This window comes from Rhamphochromis longiceps, linkage group LG20 (genome assembly GCF_057381845.1).
Source record: "Rhamphochromis longiceps isolate RC_006_pf linkage group LG20, R_longiceps_female_GT1.1, whole genome shotgun sequence".
Lineage (NCBI taxonomy): Eukaryota > Metazoa > Chordata > Actinopteri > Cichliformes > Cichlidae > Rhamphochromis > Rhamphochromis longiceps.
In genome coordinates, this window is record NC_140576.1 from 331,519 (window position 1) to 348,294 (window position 16,776).

The window sequence follows — 16,776 nt, forward strand, 5'->3', positions numbered from 1 at the left end:
ATTTGGTTTATAATGGTCCTGGTTATTATCAGCTCCTAATCTGTATTGCTGACAGTTTAATGTCTTAAAATAGGGGCTGTTCTCTGTTCTGTGTACTTAGCAAACCAGACTCACTTTTAAGACCAATGAAACATGATGAAATGAAAACTGAAGGTAGAAATTGAATTTGTGTACCAAAACAAATCATGTCTCCTTTTATCACAGTGTTTATTTATAAGGGCCTATTGAACAAATTGTCTACTCTCCTAGAAATCTGAGAGCCCATAGTATAGTCACCTCTGCTCTCTGCATTTAAATACAGTACTTACAGTGTCAGGTCACAGGACACTGTGACATTACCCATATGGAAAAGATATATATAAATCTTATAAAGTTTGTATCTGTCTTGTGTGAAACTTGTATGAAAAGCATATAAGATCCCTTGAAAAATTATATAATGAAACTTGTATGTTTTGGATACTTACTAAAACAATATATGAAAGTAATGAGAAAGTGGCCACTTTCACGAGTAATCACATATAAGTTTTTACTATTTCTTTTCCATATGGGTAGTTTTACCCTTTTTTCACAGGTGCTCTGTGAATGAGGTTTAAGTGCTCTTTGAATGGATCAAGCTCCAAAAGTATGAAGCTACATTCTCATATTTCACTCGGAAACTGTAAAAGTTTAAATGTATTATTTTGTATCTCACGTCACATTTTTATAACACGCATGTCTTTTCAAAGAGATTCCAAGCTCCCTTAAAACAAAGTGGTTAACAATGACTGGTTTCTCAGACCTTCATGTCGTCTGTTTCTCAGACCTTCGTGGGGACATCAGTCAGAAGGTGGCTCCATAGTGAATTACACATTCACCTGATAAGCAAAAGCTCTCCGGTTCAATCCTGGTAGGAGACAAATTCCTCTGAGGTTACGCCGAATCAGTGGTGACCTCTCATGAATAAGGGAGCAGGTGAAAGCAGTTTGTGGGCACAGTGGTCAGAAGCACTGGTAATGAACAGCAACGGTAAAAACAAACAAGCCTAACACTGAGTAATCGTGGATAAATCATCTGCAAAGACTGTGGAAAGGATACAGCTTTTAAGAAAGTGAAAGTTGAAATTCACAACCCAACTCGCTGCTAATTATAGCAGCCCAGACTCATCTGCATCTGTTTAAAAGTCACAGCTCCCCTACAGTACAGCTAGACACACAGTCCCCAAGCTTCTGGTGTGATATCTATTGTTTCTTATTACATTAATCACACAAGCCCTATATTACTCTTTTTACTCAGTACTTTGTTTTTAAGTGTTTGGCTCTTATTTGCACCCAATTTGTCTAATCTTGTGTGAAAAGAATGCCGCTGGTGGAGGCGGAGAGGTGAGTGTGTCCAGAGCACTGTCTGGACACAGTGTGCCCAGTTAAGAGGAGTTATTGGAAAGCTGTTGCTCCACTTACAGCCACCTGCTGCAAGCCTAGTCTGCCTGGTCTGGAAGCATTCATTACGGCCCAGACTACGACATCCATCACCAAAGTCTGATCTATATCCACACATTAGGCTGGAGCTAACACCACCATCCACTAGTCATTAGGAACTGATTAGGTGGGTGGATAGGAACTTGGAATGCATAGATAAATACTTTAGGGCAGCAGTGGGGTTTTACTCATGCAGACCAATCACTTTAAATGGATAGAAGGTTATAAAAGAGAGATATAGAGTGTTGCATAAACAGGAAATAAAAGGATTTATTATCTTGAGCAGTTAATGGACACTAGAGTTTGCATTTTTTGTAACCACTTGATGCTGATTTAGTGGCCAAATAAATTTCTGTAAAGCACTTTGAGAACATTTTTAATTTGTAACACAGCAGAGCGGCAGGCATATCTTCCAGAAACAGCAGGCCTAAATACTCCATGTTTATCTGGATGTTTCCAGTTTTACTATTCATAAATGTAGTGTTATTAGTGTTACAGTTTCATAAAGTTATATACAACCCTATTTCATTCTGGATGCCAGTGGGAAAACTTTTAGGGAGCAATTTTAACCCTGGAGAACCCATGGGGTCGGCTCTGACCCCATGGGTTCTCCAGGGTTAAGCACATATAGATAAAGTTTGTGCAAAAAAAATGTTTTTGAAAGTAACATTGGTCCATTTTTATGGGTTGTGTTTTATAGACAGCACAGTTGCTGACATGTTTTGCAGTTAATTCCCTTGTGGCTTTGCAATATCACTAGAAATCAGTGCATAATGTGAAAATATTAATTTTGGGGATTATTATATTATCCCTGTATATCACAGGGATAATATAATCCCTAACAAATGCTATCATTTAGAGTGCTTGATAAATAAAAAATAAAAAGTGACATTTATTCAGTATTCAATAATAAGAAAATTGCTTTTTGATCTAAATCAAGTTTAGTATGTATTCATACTTTTATTAAACAAACTATCTCTGACGGTATAATTCATACATCATCTTCAGGGAATCTCTCCACTGTAAAGTGTTCGCCGTCTATGTCCAGAACTCAGAGTTTGAACTGTTCATATTTATGCAGATTTCATTTTCAAACTGGTAGTTTGCACTCGCCCGATAGTTTATAAGGGTCCAGTTTTCTACAGGTCAACCCTCCCAATTGCCAGAATTCTTCATAGATTCAACAAGGTGTTGGAAGCATTCATCATAGATTTTGGTCCTTATTTACATGATAGCATCATTGTTGACTGCCTGTCCACAATGTGAATCTCCCATTCCACCACATGTCGAAGGTGCTCTGTGGGATTAAGATCGGGTGACTGTGAAGGCCGTGTGAGTGCAGTGAATTCATCATGATGTTCAAGAAACCAGTTTGAGATGATTTGAGCTTTGACATACGATATGGCATGATATCCTGCAGGAGGCAGCCATTAAAAAACAAAATAAAATAAATTAAAATGATGATCAGCGTCGTTACAACGCAGCGAGTGTCAGCTCCACCATACGCAGCTTTGGTAATCAATTCATGTTTAAATTCCTAGCAGAGCTGTAAACTATCATAGCGCCTGTCAACTGTCTGTGTGCATGAACATACACAGAGACTGCAGGCAGTGCAACACTTTCTATGAAACATTGGTTTGTTAGTAATTTTGACTGTGATATTTTGTTAAAGACAAGTGAACGCAGCTTCACAGCATGGAGGCTGAGACTGACTGCTGAGCTTAGTTTATCAAACATCGTGACAGATTTTGTTGGTCATAAAATTGATTCATTCTTTTGTTTTTCGTGGGTCGATAACGCAGCCCTTACATCAAGCACATTTTTTGAGCCTGTATATTCATTCTTATGGACTTGCTAGCAAAAGTAATAGTAATATTAATGTATTATTTTTCTGTGGCCCATGTTGGTCACAGCAGTTCTTCAGCAGCCACACCGAGTCAAGTTCTGCTGCCATCTTTTCATAGTTCACTAGTTCACTTCTATCCTTTCATCCCACTGAATCCTAAGTCTGCCCAGAGTAATACAGAGTGTCAGAAAAAATTTAAATACACTGGATGTGTCCTTTCCCTGCTGTGTTATTTTTTAAGAGCCTCCATAAAGATATACAGTTTTGTTTTTCCCAACAACCAGAGCAGCAAAGGAAATTTTCTGCATTAACTTTATTGAAGTACAGACTCCAGCAAGTGTTTTTCCACTCATTATCAAGAATACTCTCTGAAATGTGATTATCTTGTGCACTAGCTGTTCGCATGTACAGGAGCAAAGATCAAACCAGTGGGCTGTATTTGTCCTTCAGCCCTCTTCCCAGCATCCCTTTGGTTTTTGTAATATTAATAATGAACAGCGGATAGTTTTCTCTTTCACCTCATAAACATGCTGGGGAGATATGATTCCCCTGCTGTGTCTGCACATGCCTGAGGCTATAGAGCATTGAGCAAAAACTCTGACAAATTAATTGTAATATAGCCTGGTTTGAGTGGATGCTTGTACACTGCAGCAATGCAGGTTCAAAGTGTGTGTGTGTGCTGAAGAGGGGGGGAGGGAGACAGAAAATAAGGGAGAGTATATGCAAGCTCCACATGGACTGTGGGGCACTGCAATGCACAACTCGATAAGGAAATATTCCACTTTTAAAAACAAATTGAGGTCTGAAGACTTCTTATAATTAGTTTTCACAATATCAATATTACCTAGTAGGTGGAAAGAAATGAAATATGAGAGGCGGAGAGAGACAGACACGGCAATAGGATGAGTAAAAGACTTGAGATGTGTTATGAAGAGGCAAAGAGAAGGGGAAGCAGTAATACAGCCGAACAATAAAGCCTGATAAGATTTAAGATTAAGTATGAAACTGAGCTTTTTAGTATTCGCCTGTAAAATTAAATTTACAGATAAAGATAAATAACATCTTTGCTAAAATGATTTATGTTACAAAATTATTTCAAAAAGATACCCAGATTTATACAAAACAAAATAAATTAAGTTTCGAGTTTCTAAATGGACACTTCTGCAGATTAGATTCTCAATGATTCATCAGTGGATTGATTTTATGCTATGACATCATGTAGCTTTTAACAAATACGCATGGTGTACATGCAGATTACTTTTCCTCATACTCAGATGGCCTCTCCTATGTCCCATTTCCAGAATGAACCACTTCTGCACAGCACACTTCATCTGGACAAAGAGGTTATGTCCTATCCACCGAGCCTCTGCACAGAAACAAAATCAATTTGCACACACCGCACATGTTCAATTGTCCCTCATGTGAAAGATTGAAGTATATTGTTCTTGTGTGCGATACCAAGGTTACGGACCATCTCCCCTTAAAAGCTAAAGCGGCTTCCTTATGATGCATTCAACATGGTAGGTTGTCCAGAGGTAACGAATACCTTTGATGATTCTCTTTCCTTCAGAAGTGCTTCTAAATCTGTTTTGCATAACAGCTGAAAGCTGGATGGACTTAACTGCAGGTCATTGATGCGGTGTTAATTCAATGCTAATAAGATTAAAACATAATGCACATTGTCTCCTGTGAAACGAGGCTAGTCAAAATCCTTTGAGGAGACTTCTTATTGAGCGCCAGTAGACCATGGCCTTGCTCCTCACAGAGCGAGAGGTAGAGGATGGGTTACTTACAAGAGGGGTTTGGGAATTGAATTAATATAGCCACTAGTCAACCTCTGAAGGCAAAAAAAGGCTTACTGAAATCTATTAGTGGCGTTAGTCCATGACTTGACTTTTGTGCTCCTCTCAGTGCTTGGTGCTGTCATATGGCACACGGCAGGATTAATCCCTTAGCATGTGTAATCCCCCAAAGACATCTGGATGGGGGAAAAAAGTTGTTTCATAGCTTTGTGAAGGACACATCCTGCATCCATGTACTGACATAAGAACAGCAGCACGCAGCAGAGGTCAAATACAATTGTTAACTGAGTGCTACCTTTTTATTTATTTTTTTTAAATAAATGAACTCACCAAATTAAATGGCAACGAATGAAGTAAGTAGAGAGAAGAAGACAACCCACACAGAGACACACATACAGGAAACCAGAGGGAATGGCTCCAGAGACGAGCATTAATCCCCACAGATTTAGTGTAGCAGAACAATTGCTTTTGTCACCCTGGATAATCAGCACAGAACACAGTTTATGAATTACAGTAAACCCAGAAAGACATAGAAATGGGAGTGTGTGAATGAGAGCAAATTCATATACGCCAGTGCAAGAGTGAGAGCACAAAAACCCAGGAAAAAACTGGAACAATGATGTCTACCTGTTCAAAAGCCTGGGAGGATTATTCAGAGGTATTCACACCTGGTTTATCATTATCTCTACAGGGAAATGAGAAGTGATTTATTTCTATAACTTGGCTACATATATGGAGAACTATCACTCACAATCATTTAAGCACTTATTATCCACTCAGTAATAAGTACGCCTGACCAACAGACACAATACAGTCTAATCCATAATTGTTTACATTCAGTGTTTGCTCACAGCCAACAGGGCCAATAAAACAACAGAAGCAATGCTTAGCCAAGTGATTGTCTTCTTAAATCTGTTTAATGCAGTGCAGTGAAACCAAGGAGAAGAGCGTGTTTACATCTATCCACCACATCAATACCATTTTCCTTTTATTTGTCAGGTCCCACTCGTGCCACTAAGCCAGCTGGGACCTATGTGAGGAAGATCTGATTTTATTGATTACTCAGCACACATGACCTTTGGGGCAGACGGATGGCAGATCCTTCAGGTCCTTTGGGTTGTCGTGTGGCAGGGATTTAGTCTGGCACATCCCGTGGATGCTTAATTGAATTGGGATATGGGAGGTCAGGAAGCAGGATAAACACCTTGGGCTCTTTGTTGCATTGTTGAAGTCACTTTGGAGCTTATTTAAAAAAAAAAAAAAATTTATCTACTTTGCTGTAGCAGGATGGAGTATCCTGCTGGGGGAGGCGATTGCTATCAAAACACGCATTAGGAATGATTTTTCAGTGGGTCACATGTGTCAAAGTATAATTTGGATGAATTAAAAGGTCTTTAAGTGTTATTTTTCCCATAATTTCTACAGCTAGAATTAAGATGTTAGTATGCTAACCGCTATTACAACTGAGCCTGATGAAATGTGAGATCTCAGGAAGATATTTAATGAGATGAAAAGTTGAAGGATAATAAAGTGACTTCAGTTCATTGCCTAGGGACCATAAACTATGAATGGCAATCCATCCAACAGTTATTTTAGTCTGGACCAAAGTCATAGGAGTCACCAAAAGCTGTGTTACTGCCGGGGTTAGAAACAGGCAAACAATCTACCCGACAGTTTGTATGTATCAGGCAGTCCCTCGCTCATCACAAAGAGAAGTCTTAATGTTTCAGGAAATGATAAGAAGAGTCTCAGAGCTTGGTGTGGGAAGCAGCCATCAGCTGTCCAGGATGCTGCTAAACACCCTGGAAACTGATAATCACCAACTCATTTTCAGGCTCCTCATGGAGAGCCTGCTGGTAATTGAATTGGAGTGGGCACAAGTGTTGTAGGTTTGGAAGGACCATTGCTGAAGGCAATCAGCTGTGACAGACAGTGAGAGAGAGACAGGAAAGGAGGGAGAGAGACCGTTCCTATAATTAAATGTTCACACGTGTGACGTACGGTTTTCCTGCTTCGACACCACGAGCATCACTCCAATCACTTTTGCCCAGTTAGTCGAGATTAAGTTAGTCAGGACACAGCGTCCTATGACAGCGAAGCATTTTCATGCACAGCATGCCAAGGATGAAAAGACGGCAGCAAACTAGAGTACATGCATAAAATACCTTGCTGAAAGACCCTCCCTGTAAATTACCCTTCACAGTCACATTGGCCACAACATTCCCCGCCCCCTAGCTGACAGGTGGCCAGGTAAATGGATTTCTGAAAAAGCTAGAAAGGCTTGGTGCTCAATATCACTTTTCAAAAAATGGGCAACCATCCAGACCTCTGTATGAAAAGAGGGTGAAATTGATGCCAAAAAGAAAGGAGAATCTGAGCAGGAATCCAGGCAGGCTGAGAGGAATCACTTCCACTTTTTTAAGACTCCAGGATAGCATTGACCTATGTGACCTCAGACACACAATACAAGCAGCAGGTACCCACACACCACTAACCAGTGTATTGCTCTTTTTGAACAGTTTACTCTGTTCTTATTTATTCCTATATGAAGTTTATGATGACCTTTAGAGCTCTATTGAGGTTTTTGGATCAACTGTTCCCAACAAAAAAGTACATTTTTTGCTCCTGTTGCAACTTCAGATAGATGGCAAGCTTGCAATTTTGCTAGTGTGCATGGCAATATCAATGTATGTTTGACAGCTGGGCTCTATTATTCTATATTTTAATGTATTAAGAATACATTTGCACATTCAAGGCCTCTAGAGGATGAATCGAAACAACAATAGTGACCTACACTTTATAAAATGTATAGCCTCATTAACAGAGTATTATTTAAACATTCTTTGGGTTATTGCATGTCACCACACTATAGCATTTGGCTCAAGTTCACAGAATGGCTATAGACTGTTGTTTTGCACAACAGTCCTCTTAACAGAGGCAAAACATGTAAAATATGTTTTAAAGAGCAATATATACATCCTCTAACAGTTCAAGCCCCTTTTTGTAAATAAGATAATGCTGTTGAATAAAATAATTAACAGTTTTTATAATTAAAGAATAATCCTATATTAAAATTCTGTGACTCCTTTTATAAACTAATGGTTTCTTGACTCATACTATTGATTAAATATATATCCTATTTGTTGGAACTTGACTTGGTTTAGACTTTGGGCATCATTCAAAAACTGATGTTGTCACACCAAAAGAGCTCCGTCTCTGGGGTGAAACACCCCCATAAATGTTACCCATTACACATGGTACTGTTATGTATTAAGCAGCAGATGCTGCATTTAATCCCGGGGGGTCCTTCCCCCCCCTATTACTGTTGCTGTTTGTACGGTAAAAGCAAGTAATTGATTTTTTTTTCATGACTCAACCTGAGCTATTTGAATATTTATACAGGAGGAATGTTGCTTGACATTATAGTTAGTGATTATGAAGATCCCGCAGGGTGAAACTCATCATTTTCATTTGTGGTCTCTTTTTCTGTGCTTTGGTACTCCACTGTGGACACCGTCTCTCTGCTGATAATTGAGACGGTTGTAAGTTATATCACTACAATGAGCAGAAACATGAAACTTCTGCACGTTATTGCTGTGTAACCTACTTGGAAACCACAGCCCTGGAAAATTGCTTCTGATTTTTCTACCTTTACAATAAGTCCACAATTCAGCAGCGTAGATGTAAAACTAAACGTGGCAGCACATAATTACTTTATAAAGGTGTACTCAGTTACAGAACAAACTATGCTGAACATAAGTCTTCATTCAAGGGGAAAAAACACATCAGTTACAGTGTAAACATTTGAATGTAGACATGTACATGATCTTAGTAGGGGCGACATCCACCATGTAAGTAAGGAGGCGTGATTATACCATCATTTTTGATAAGCAGTTGATAAACGGTACTATATCAAAATCTTGTTCCAGTCTTTTTACAGTTGTGCAAAACCTAGAGATCACATAAAACCTCAAGAATATAGACAGAAAGTAACATCTTTAATCAAAGACTATGTTCACTGATGGCATTGTGCTCTACTTATCACATCACAATCTACAGTCTGTAATAAAATGTTTTGGGTGAAGAAAATTAGCTGAAACTGTTGGCTGCGTACGCCACATGTATGTGCTGATGTCTTGTTTGGTTTATTGTTACATTTGGTGTATGAATATTTAAATGTATACCTGATATTTGTTTGATATTTCATTACAGGAAATCTACACAGAGACTGCATGGGTGCGTGCCCTGCAAGTTTCTTCTCTGCAGTCTGCTTTTGATACAGTTAAAACAGTTAACTACAAAAAATAGATGCATGCTTGTGTATTTTCTCCATTTCTAATTTTGGCCCACTCTTCACAGCTTGGTCTCTATTTCTCTTCACCTCTGGCATGTGGTTGTTATTGAAGAAATTGCATTGTCTAAGAAGAAAGATGCACAAGCAAAAATAGCAGAACACTATTCACCTGGTATTTCATTGCACATCGCTGAAGCGGGATTATGGATTCTGATTGAGGCCGGATTATTGTCAGATAAACAAAACAATCAAAAAGCCACAGCGGTCAAAGGGAGCATATACTTAGTGACACAGGGAGGGCACCCTTGTTGCAGTGTGTCATAGCACAATCTGACAAATGTACAAGGAAACACTCAACAGCACAACTCTCAGCCCCGAGGCTCCGAGACAGGAAGCCAAGAAGTCAAGGAAAGTAGTGTCTGTGGTAACTGGTGCTCATCTTATTAAGTTAGATGAGTATAAATTGCTGTACAGCGGACAGTTGATACTTTTCGATAGATTCCAATGCAAGTAAGTGGAAGTAAGTGGAGTAGATCTATCTATCTGTATTAAGCTCTGAAAAAAGTAAACTCTGTCATAAAACATGCTTGCATACATTTAGAAATGGTCAAATAGATAAAGACAAATCTTTCCCTTTGTGTGTAAGGTTAGTGTACATCTGTGTCTGTGACTGTGTGTTTTTATGACGTGAACTGTGAGCAGAGACTAGAATGTCAGGCAGGTTTACATTAGTCAGCAGATGCAGTGGGCCACATCATTAGTCACTCTGACACCCACTTCTGGCCCCTGTTTTATTGATGAGGCCAAGCTCAATATCTACCCCCAGTCTAAACACACAGACACAGACACACACATAACTTCCAAGTTGTTTTCACATTTGAACTCCAAAACTGCGTCAGGACATTCAGGGCTTGTTGTTGTCCAAAGTTGCCTCTTCGCACATGTAGCACACAACAGAGTGTTGGGTAGGAAGCAAGAGACTTGATGCCCACTTGCTCGCTGTGAATTTTTCATACGGTTACCTGCACACAGGCTCAACTGGACATTGCACGTACTGCGTATTAGGGGGCTTGGACACTAGCTTTTGGGGCTGCAGTGTATGGGAGTATGTGTGGGAGTGGCTGTACAGGAGAACACTTTGGCATTAAGTAGAAAGCTACAGGCACTCACTGCACGAGGGTAGAGGTTGTGACAGCAAACAACGTCCTACAGTTTGTCAGGAAATGAAATTATAATGATAAAATGTAATTCTATTTTCTAGAATGCAGTCTGTCTGTAGACCAAATATCCGATTCAGAATCAAATATCTGCTCAACAGCAGATCTTCTGGGCCGATTGTGAATGGCAAGGTACAATGACAGGGTGCCAAGTGTGTTATAGCAATGAGCTCAGAGCCATTTATGGCCTCCATGACTCTGACATTTAGCAGGATGCTGCAATTTGTCAGCCTCTCAGTCTGACTCACACATCCACAACAGGGGACACTCATAAAACACATTACCATTAGGCCTAATAGTGCTGCATCACATTACTCTGTGTGTGTGCCTCTGTGCGTTTGTGCTCTGTAAAATTAACGATATATGTGTAGTTCCTCTAACTGCCATTAAAATGACTGGTGGAAATACACGGTGACAAAAACCAACAAATACATCCTAGTGCACTGCATGTTCACCTCGATCAATCAAAACTAATTCATGATTGAGTGTATACAGTAACAACAACTCTGTACTGCAGGTTAATTAGCCATTCAGCCAACACTGGAAACGTGCATGGCTTTTAAAATTATTTGTTAATACCAACAATTATCTCTGCCTGTTACCTAAACACTAGTTTGACTCTTAGAACGAGAAAGCATTCGGATGTTTTACATCAGAGTCTTTGAACCACAAAGCACTTCGAGACCTACATCTAGTAACTTACAAAGAGCGGAGAAGGAAGGCTCTCATTGTTTCATTTAATTCTGAAAGTGCATTGATGCTAACCACAGGGCAAGTTGGAGAGGTCGGTAATGGTTTGCCATATTTCCCATCTAATACTTTGTCTTGCTGCTTTCAACTTTCCCCATCTCTCTGCATTTCTTGCTCTTTCTCTCTCTCCCTCTTATCAGTGACGTATAAAAGGCAAGCAATGGCACAGCCATAATGGAGAGAGAACATCTTGATGGCTGCTCTTTCCCCACAAGAATACCATCAGTAAAAGTACAGTGGACAAGTCTACTGAAAAGTGTCCTTTCTCTGTAGTTTCTTATCATCGTGCATAAAGTTTGCAAAGGATATCTTGGAAAGGGTGACTCAGACTTTGAAAGCAGTTATAGATTTCTGGGCCACAAAGTCAAGCAGACATTTCAAGTCAAATGATAATCAAACATTTACTGACACGGGTGCAAACAGACACGAAGACAAACTTGCAAATTCACGGGTACTTGCATTTACGAGTGTGCCCTTACACACACACACACACACACACACACACACACACACACACACACACACACACACACACACACACACACACACACACACACACACACACACACACACACACACACAGCTCTCACAACCAGATAAAAGAGGTGTCTGTTCTGCTCTTACCCGAGTGTTGTCATAGTAACGATGGTGTACCAGAAGGAGGCTGGGATGCTGGTGAATTTGCTGGAGCTTGAACCCTTCTCTGCGTAGAACATGACGGTAGCAAAGATAATTATGGCCATAGTGAGGGAGAAGAGGAGGAAGCCCAGCTCCGAGGCACAGCTCTTCAGTGTGTAGCCCAGGATGCGAAGGCCCTGCGAGTGACGGGAGAACTTGAAGATACGGAACACGCGGAAAACACGGAGTGTCACGAAAGCACCGCTCACGTCCTCGTTGTCAGTCATCACCAGGCCAATGTAGTATGGTAAGATGGCCACCACATCGATGATGCTCATGACGGATCTCATGAAGCGGTAGCGGCTGGGTGCAGCAAACAAGCGCATCAGGTACTCCACGGTGAAGATCATAACACAGGCCGTGTCCATGCAGAAAAAGGCCACGGTGTAGCGCTCGCCACATGGCACTTCCTTCTGGTTGGGCGCTGAGCCACAGGGCACCGTCTCTACCACATTGGTAATGACAGAGACAGCAATGAAGAAACCAGTGACATAATAGAAGACAAGGGCCATGGTTGAAGTGTGAGGGTTTTCAAAAGCCCGCCACATAGTCTCCCTGAAGGTCATATTGGGCAGCTTGGCATCCTTGTTGTCCTCCTGGTCATCCATCAAACGCTCTGCATTCTCCCTCTTCCTGTCCTTGTACTCTTCGTAGCAGCAGTCACCGATGATCTCTGGGACAATGCCAAAGAAAGCCAGCTCCTCATCATAGGAAGATATGCACTCGTACCGTGGATAATGGAGCTTGCCTGTACGGTAGAAGTTGAGCACACTACGGAACACGTCGGGGTCCCGGTCAAAGAAGTATTCTTTGGTCTCCTCGTTGTAGAAGAATTCCTTCTCTGAGCTGCCCAGCAGTGTGTCTGGATAGCGGTCCAGAGTGTTCCTCCAGGTCTGGAAACGGCGTCCACTCACATTAAGAATGATGAGCTCATCCTGCCTCTTGTTCTTTTCAGCAGGTGCTACTGGCATGGGCAAATTGGCCACAGGCATCCAGCCTATGGCTGCTGCCCGGGCAAAGGGAAGCCATGCCGCTACTCCCGCCGCCATGCTGTGTCCGGCTTGGGGCGTAGGGGGGAAGAAGTCGAGCACCTTCACAACCAGCTTGACTTCAGCTCATTTACCAGCTAAAGAGAAGAAAGGGAGGGAGTGTATGAGGATAGGTAGCACATGGGTGCTGTTTTAATCCTCACAGGCAAGGAGAGTGAGATCAGTAGATCAGAAAACAGAAAAAAGGAAGAAAATATGAGACACTTGAATCTTAAGAATGTAGGGGAAAAGGACAAATGGTGAGCTAGTGAAATAAAAAGATGTGAACATAACAAAACAATGTATACAAAATAAACAGCACAACTAATTGTAACAAGGCAGGCAAGCAGAGGAAACAAAAGATATCTTGATAAAATAAATTAAATTAAACATCGCACTCATTTATACATTTGTACAAAATGTATTTCTATTTCATATACTGAGCTTTAATGTGATCACTGACTGCAATAAGCATGGTCTTTCTCAAGGCTAAATTCCTCACCCTCTGTAGAGGTACTGGTTAAGCAGCAGCCTTCTGTTGACAGTTTACTGCATCTTACAGGTTACAAACTAAAAACAGGCAAAAAATAACATCGCAAAACAGCCTAAACTGCTCCATTTTTTAAGCGTGGGTTTGGTCGCCTTAAAAGTGATCCAGGATAGTCGAGACCTGTTGAGTTTCAAGTAGAAAAAATCTTTATTTTACTCAAGATGAGTCAAACTACTTCATGATCGCTCAGATCAAATTCACCACCGTATCAATAGCGCTGATGAACCAATCAGTCTTCATGGCTAACCGAAGACGCAATATGTTAAAGCGGAATGATTTCCCGAACTGCCCGAGAACTAAAAAAAAGAAAGAGAGAGAAAGAAAGAAAGCAAACATCGCAGGCTTGTATTCGCAGCTTCGTGCTGAATGTAGTGGTTGATTAATGTAGAACTCACCGACTCAAAATTCTCCATCCACACAAACACGACCTTCTTCCAGGGCAGTTTAATGGCAAGTCGTAGGTTTTGGTTATTTCTCAGAGCGTGTCTGGAAAAAATAAATAAATAAATAAGAAGAAGAAAAGAAAAATACCAGGAAAGAAGTTATTCTGCGAAGAGGAGAACCACAGGAGACACACACTACAGCTGATGGGGGAAGCGGAAAAGTACCGGTGACGGACGTACCACAGCTGCTTTCATTCAGTTTCCATTATGCGAGGGGAGAAATGATGAGAGGACTCCGCCGTGAGGACCGTATTACCTTGGCTTTCGGGATGAGTATTGGGAAGAGGAACGAAGGAGGAGGAGGAGCGCTCTTTCTCTCGCTCTCCCTCTCTCTCTCTCTCTGCGCAGGGCGGATTGTGAACCAAAACTGCATTTAAGGGAAGCTGGATCAGGATTTAGAACCATGCGCAGAAAATAAATATATAAACGTCAGACCGCTTTCTTCTCCTTACACGAATGCTGTTCTTATTGTACAGTGTGCGTGTGCTCTGCTGAACCAATGTTATTCCCCACACACAGCACTAAAGGCAAGTGCTATCAGCTGAGTTATCCACAGGATTCATCCCAGCAGAGGCATATAAGAATCCACAGGAGGCCAGAAAAGAGCGCAATGGATCAACTTTGTCTTTAATTAAAGCACCAGAGGACTATTACTATTCTTCGCACAAACAAGCTGGAAACATCGATACGATGTCACCGTTTAAGTGGAAAACCAGCTGGTAAATAGTTGCCTTATTACGTCACATATAGTACTGTGCAAAAGTTTTGAGTCACCCTTCATTTCTTCACATTTTGCAAGTGAGAAAAACGAGTTTGATCGTGTTTATTCTTCAACACTGTTCTTCGTGTTTTTCTCTTTTTTGAGGGACATTCAGAGCTCCTTTTTGGATGTTGGCTGCCTTTGGTTTTGTTCTCTGTCAAGGTGATCCCGTCCTGCTTCAGTAATATTGAACTCACAGGTTCTGGCGAGGCCAATCCATGAATGATAGTTTTTCATTTTAGAGTTTTCCATCCAGGCATGCTTTTGCTGCATTGTCATGCTGAAAATGGAGCAACTGCCAATCAGATACTTTGCAGTTGGCATTGTATGGCGGATCAAAGTCTGATGGGGCTTTCAGTGTTCATAATCCATCGGTTCTGACAAGATTCCCGACATCGCTGGCTGAAAAGGAGCCCTACAATATGACAGACCCTCCGCTGTGTTTGACAGATTACTTTAGCCACTCACTGTTGTACCTCTCTCCTGACCTCTTCCGTACATGTTGAATTTTAAAATTTGAATCCATCACTCTGTAAGACCTGTTGCCACTGATTTTCAGTCAAGTTATTGTGTAATTTTGTATACCTCAGCTGCTGCACATTTTCCCCTTCCTAAAGAATGGCTTTGTGACAGCTACCCTTGCACTGAGATCATTTCTGATGAGGTTTCAGCGAACAGTCGATGGATCAACTGAAGGTCTAGATGCATGTCTCGTGTCCTGTGTCAGCTCTTTGCTGGATTTTCTTTCCTATTTCTTCAAGACTTGACTTTCAGATACTGTCTACAATCTGCCGTAGATCATTAAAAGCAAAAAAAGTATTTATTTTGATCTCTAATTGTCCAGTTCATTTATTTTTATATATATATATTTTTTTAAAAATCAGCAAAACCGTTTGTTGGTGCAGGAATACTATTTTATGTCTATTAAACTTTGCTGTCTTTTGAATTTTTCATAGATTGAGCTTAAGAAATGGAGAAAAATCTGAGTTTCTAGTAAACTTCTGTTTCCAAAGACCTTAAAGACACAATTAAAAATTTGTTTGTTATGTGTAGACACAACACTGGTTAAAAGCATGGTGCCTTTTTGTCCCAGGATGATTCATAGTCAAGTGTTAAGAGGCTTAACAAACAAGAAAACTATTGTTCTGTAAGTGTTCAGGTACAAGGACTGGACTGAAAATGAGTGACAAAACAGCCAGTGTTAAAACTTTGCAAGACCTCCAAACCAATAAGAAAAATAAAAAGAAATTCAATTCAATTTTATTTATATAGCGTCAAATAACAACAACAGTCGCCTCAAGGCGCTTTATATTGCACAGTAGATCCTACAATAATGGATACAGAGAAAAAGCCAGCAATCATATGACCCCCTATGAGCAAGCACTTTGGCGACAGTGGGAAGGAAAAACTCCCTTTTAACAGGAAGAAACCTCCAGCAGAACCAGGCTCAAGGAGGGGCGGGGCCATCTGCTGTGATTGGTTGGGGTGAGAGAAGGAAGACAGGATAAAGACATGCTGTGGAAGAGAGACAGAGGTTAATAACAGACGCAATTCAATGCAGAGAGGTCTGTTAATACATAGTGAGTGAGGAAGGTGACTGGAAAGGAAAAACTCAATGCATCATGGGAATCCCCGGCAGCCTACATCTATTGCAGCATAACTAAGGGGCAGCTTGAGACTGTTGCACAGTATTGTATTTCTATCGTATATGAACTAATCCAGAAGTGTTAGATAACATTCCTTAACATCAGCACATTCCTTCTCCTGTCCTATTCTTCTTTTTGAATACGATAAAGCTGTAAAGTTATTGTTCTGTGGTCTCAAGACCCAAGTGGACCCAAGGGGACCTTTACTCTAGACCCCAAATGGATCCCACACACATCTAGTAACATACCTGAATAAAATACTTCACAGCACTAATGCAGATATTTTGAAGTCAGCAAAGATGGCAATG

The 16,776-nt window shown here is 40.7% G+C and overlaps 1 protein-coding gene across 2 annotated transcripts in view; it reads right to left on the minus strand.

The window, feature by feature from the left end:
• The window catches only part of LOC146644512 (A-type voltage-gated potassium channel KCND3-like), a 117,507-nt gene extending 102,753 nt beyond the window's left edge, over positions 1-14,754 (minus strand). For both annotated transcript variants that reach the window (XM_085393203.1, XM_085393202.1), the window contains exons 1-3: positions 14,243-14,754; positions 14,015-14,105; positions 11,988-13,167 (exon numbers count right to left, since the gene is read on the minus strand). In XM_085393203.1, coding sequence (XP_085249329.1) covers positions 11,988-13,090 — 1,103 coding nt within the window. In that variant the 5' untranslated portion in view covers positions 13,091-13,167; positions 14,015-14,105; positions 14,243-14,754. The remainder of the gene's footprint in view (positions 1-11,987; positions 13,168-14,014; positions 14,106-14,242) is intronic.
• Positions 14,755-16,776: the final 2,022 nt, after the last annotated feature.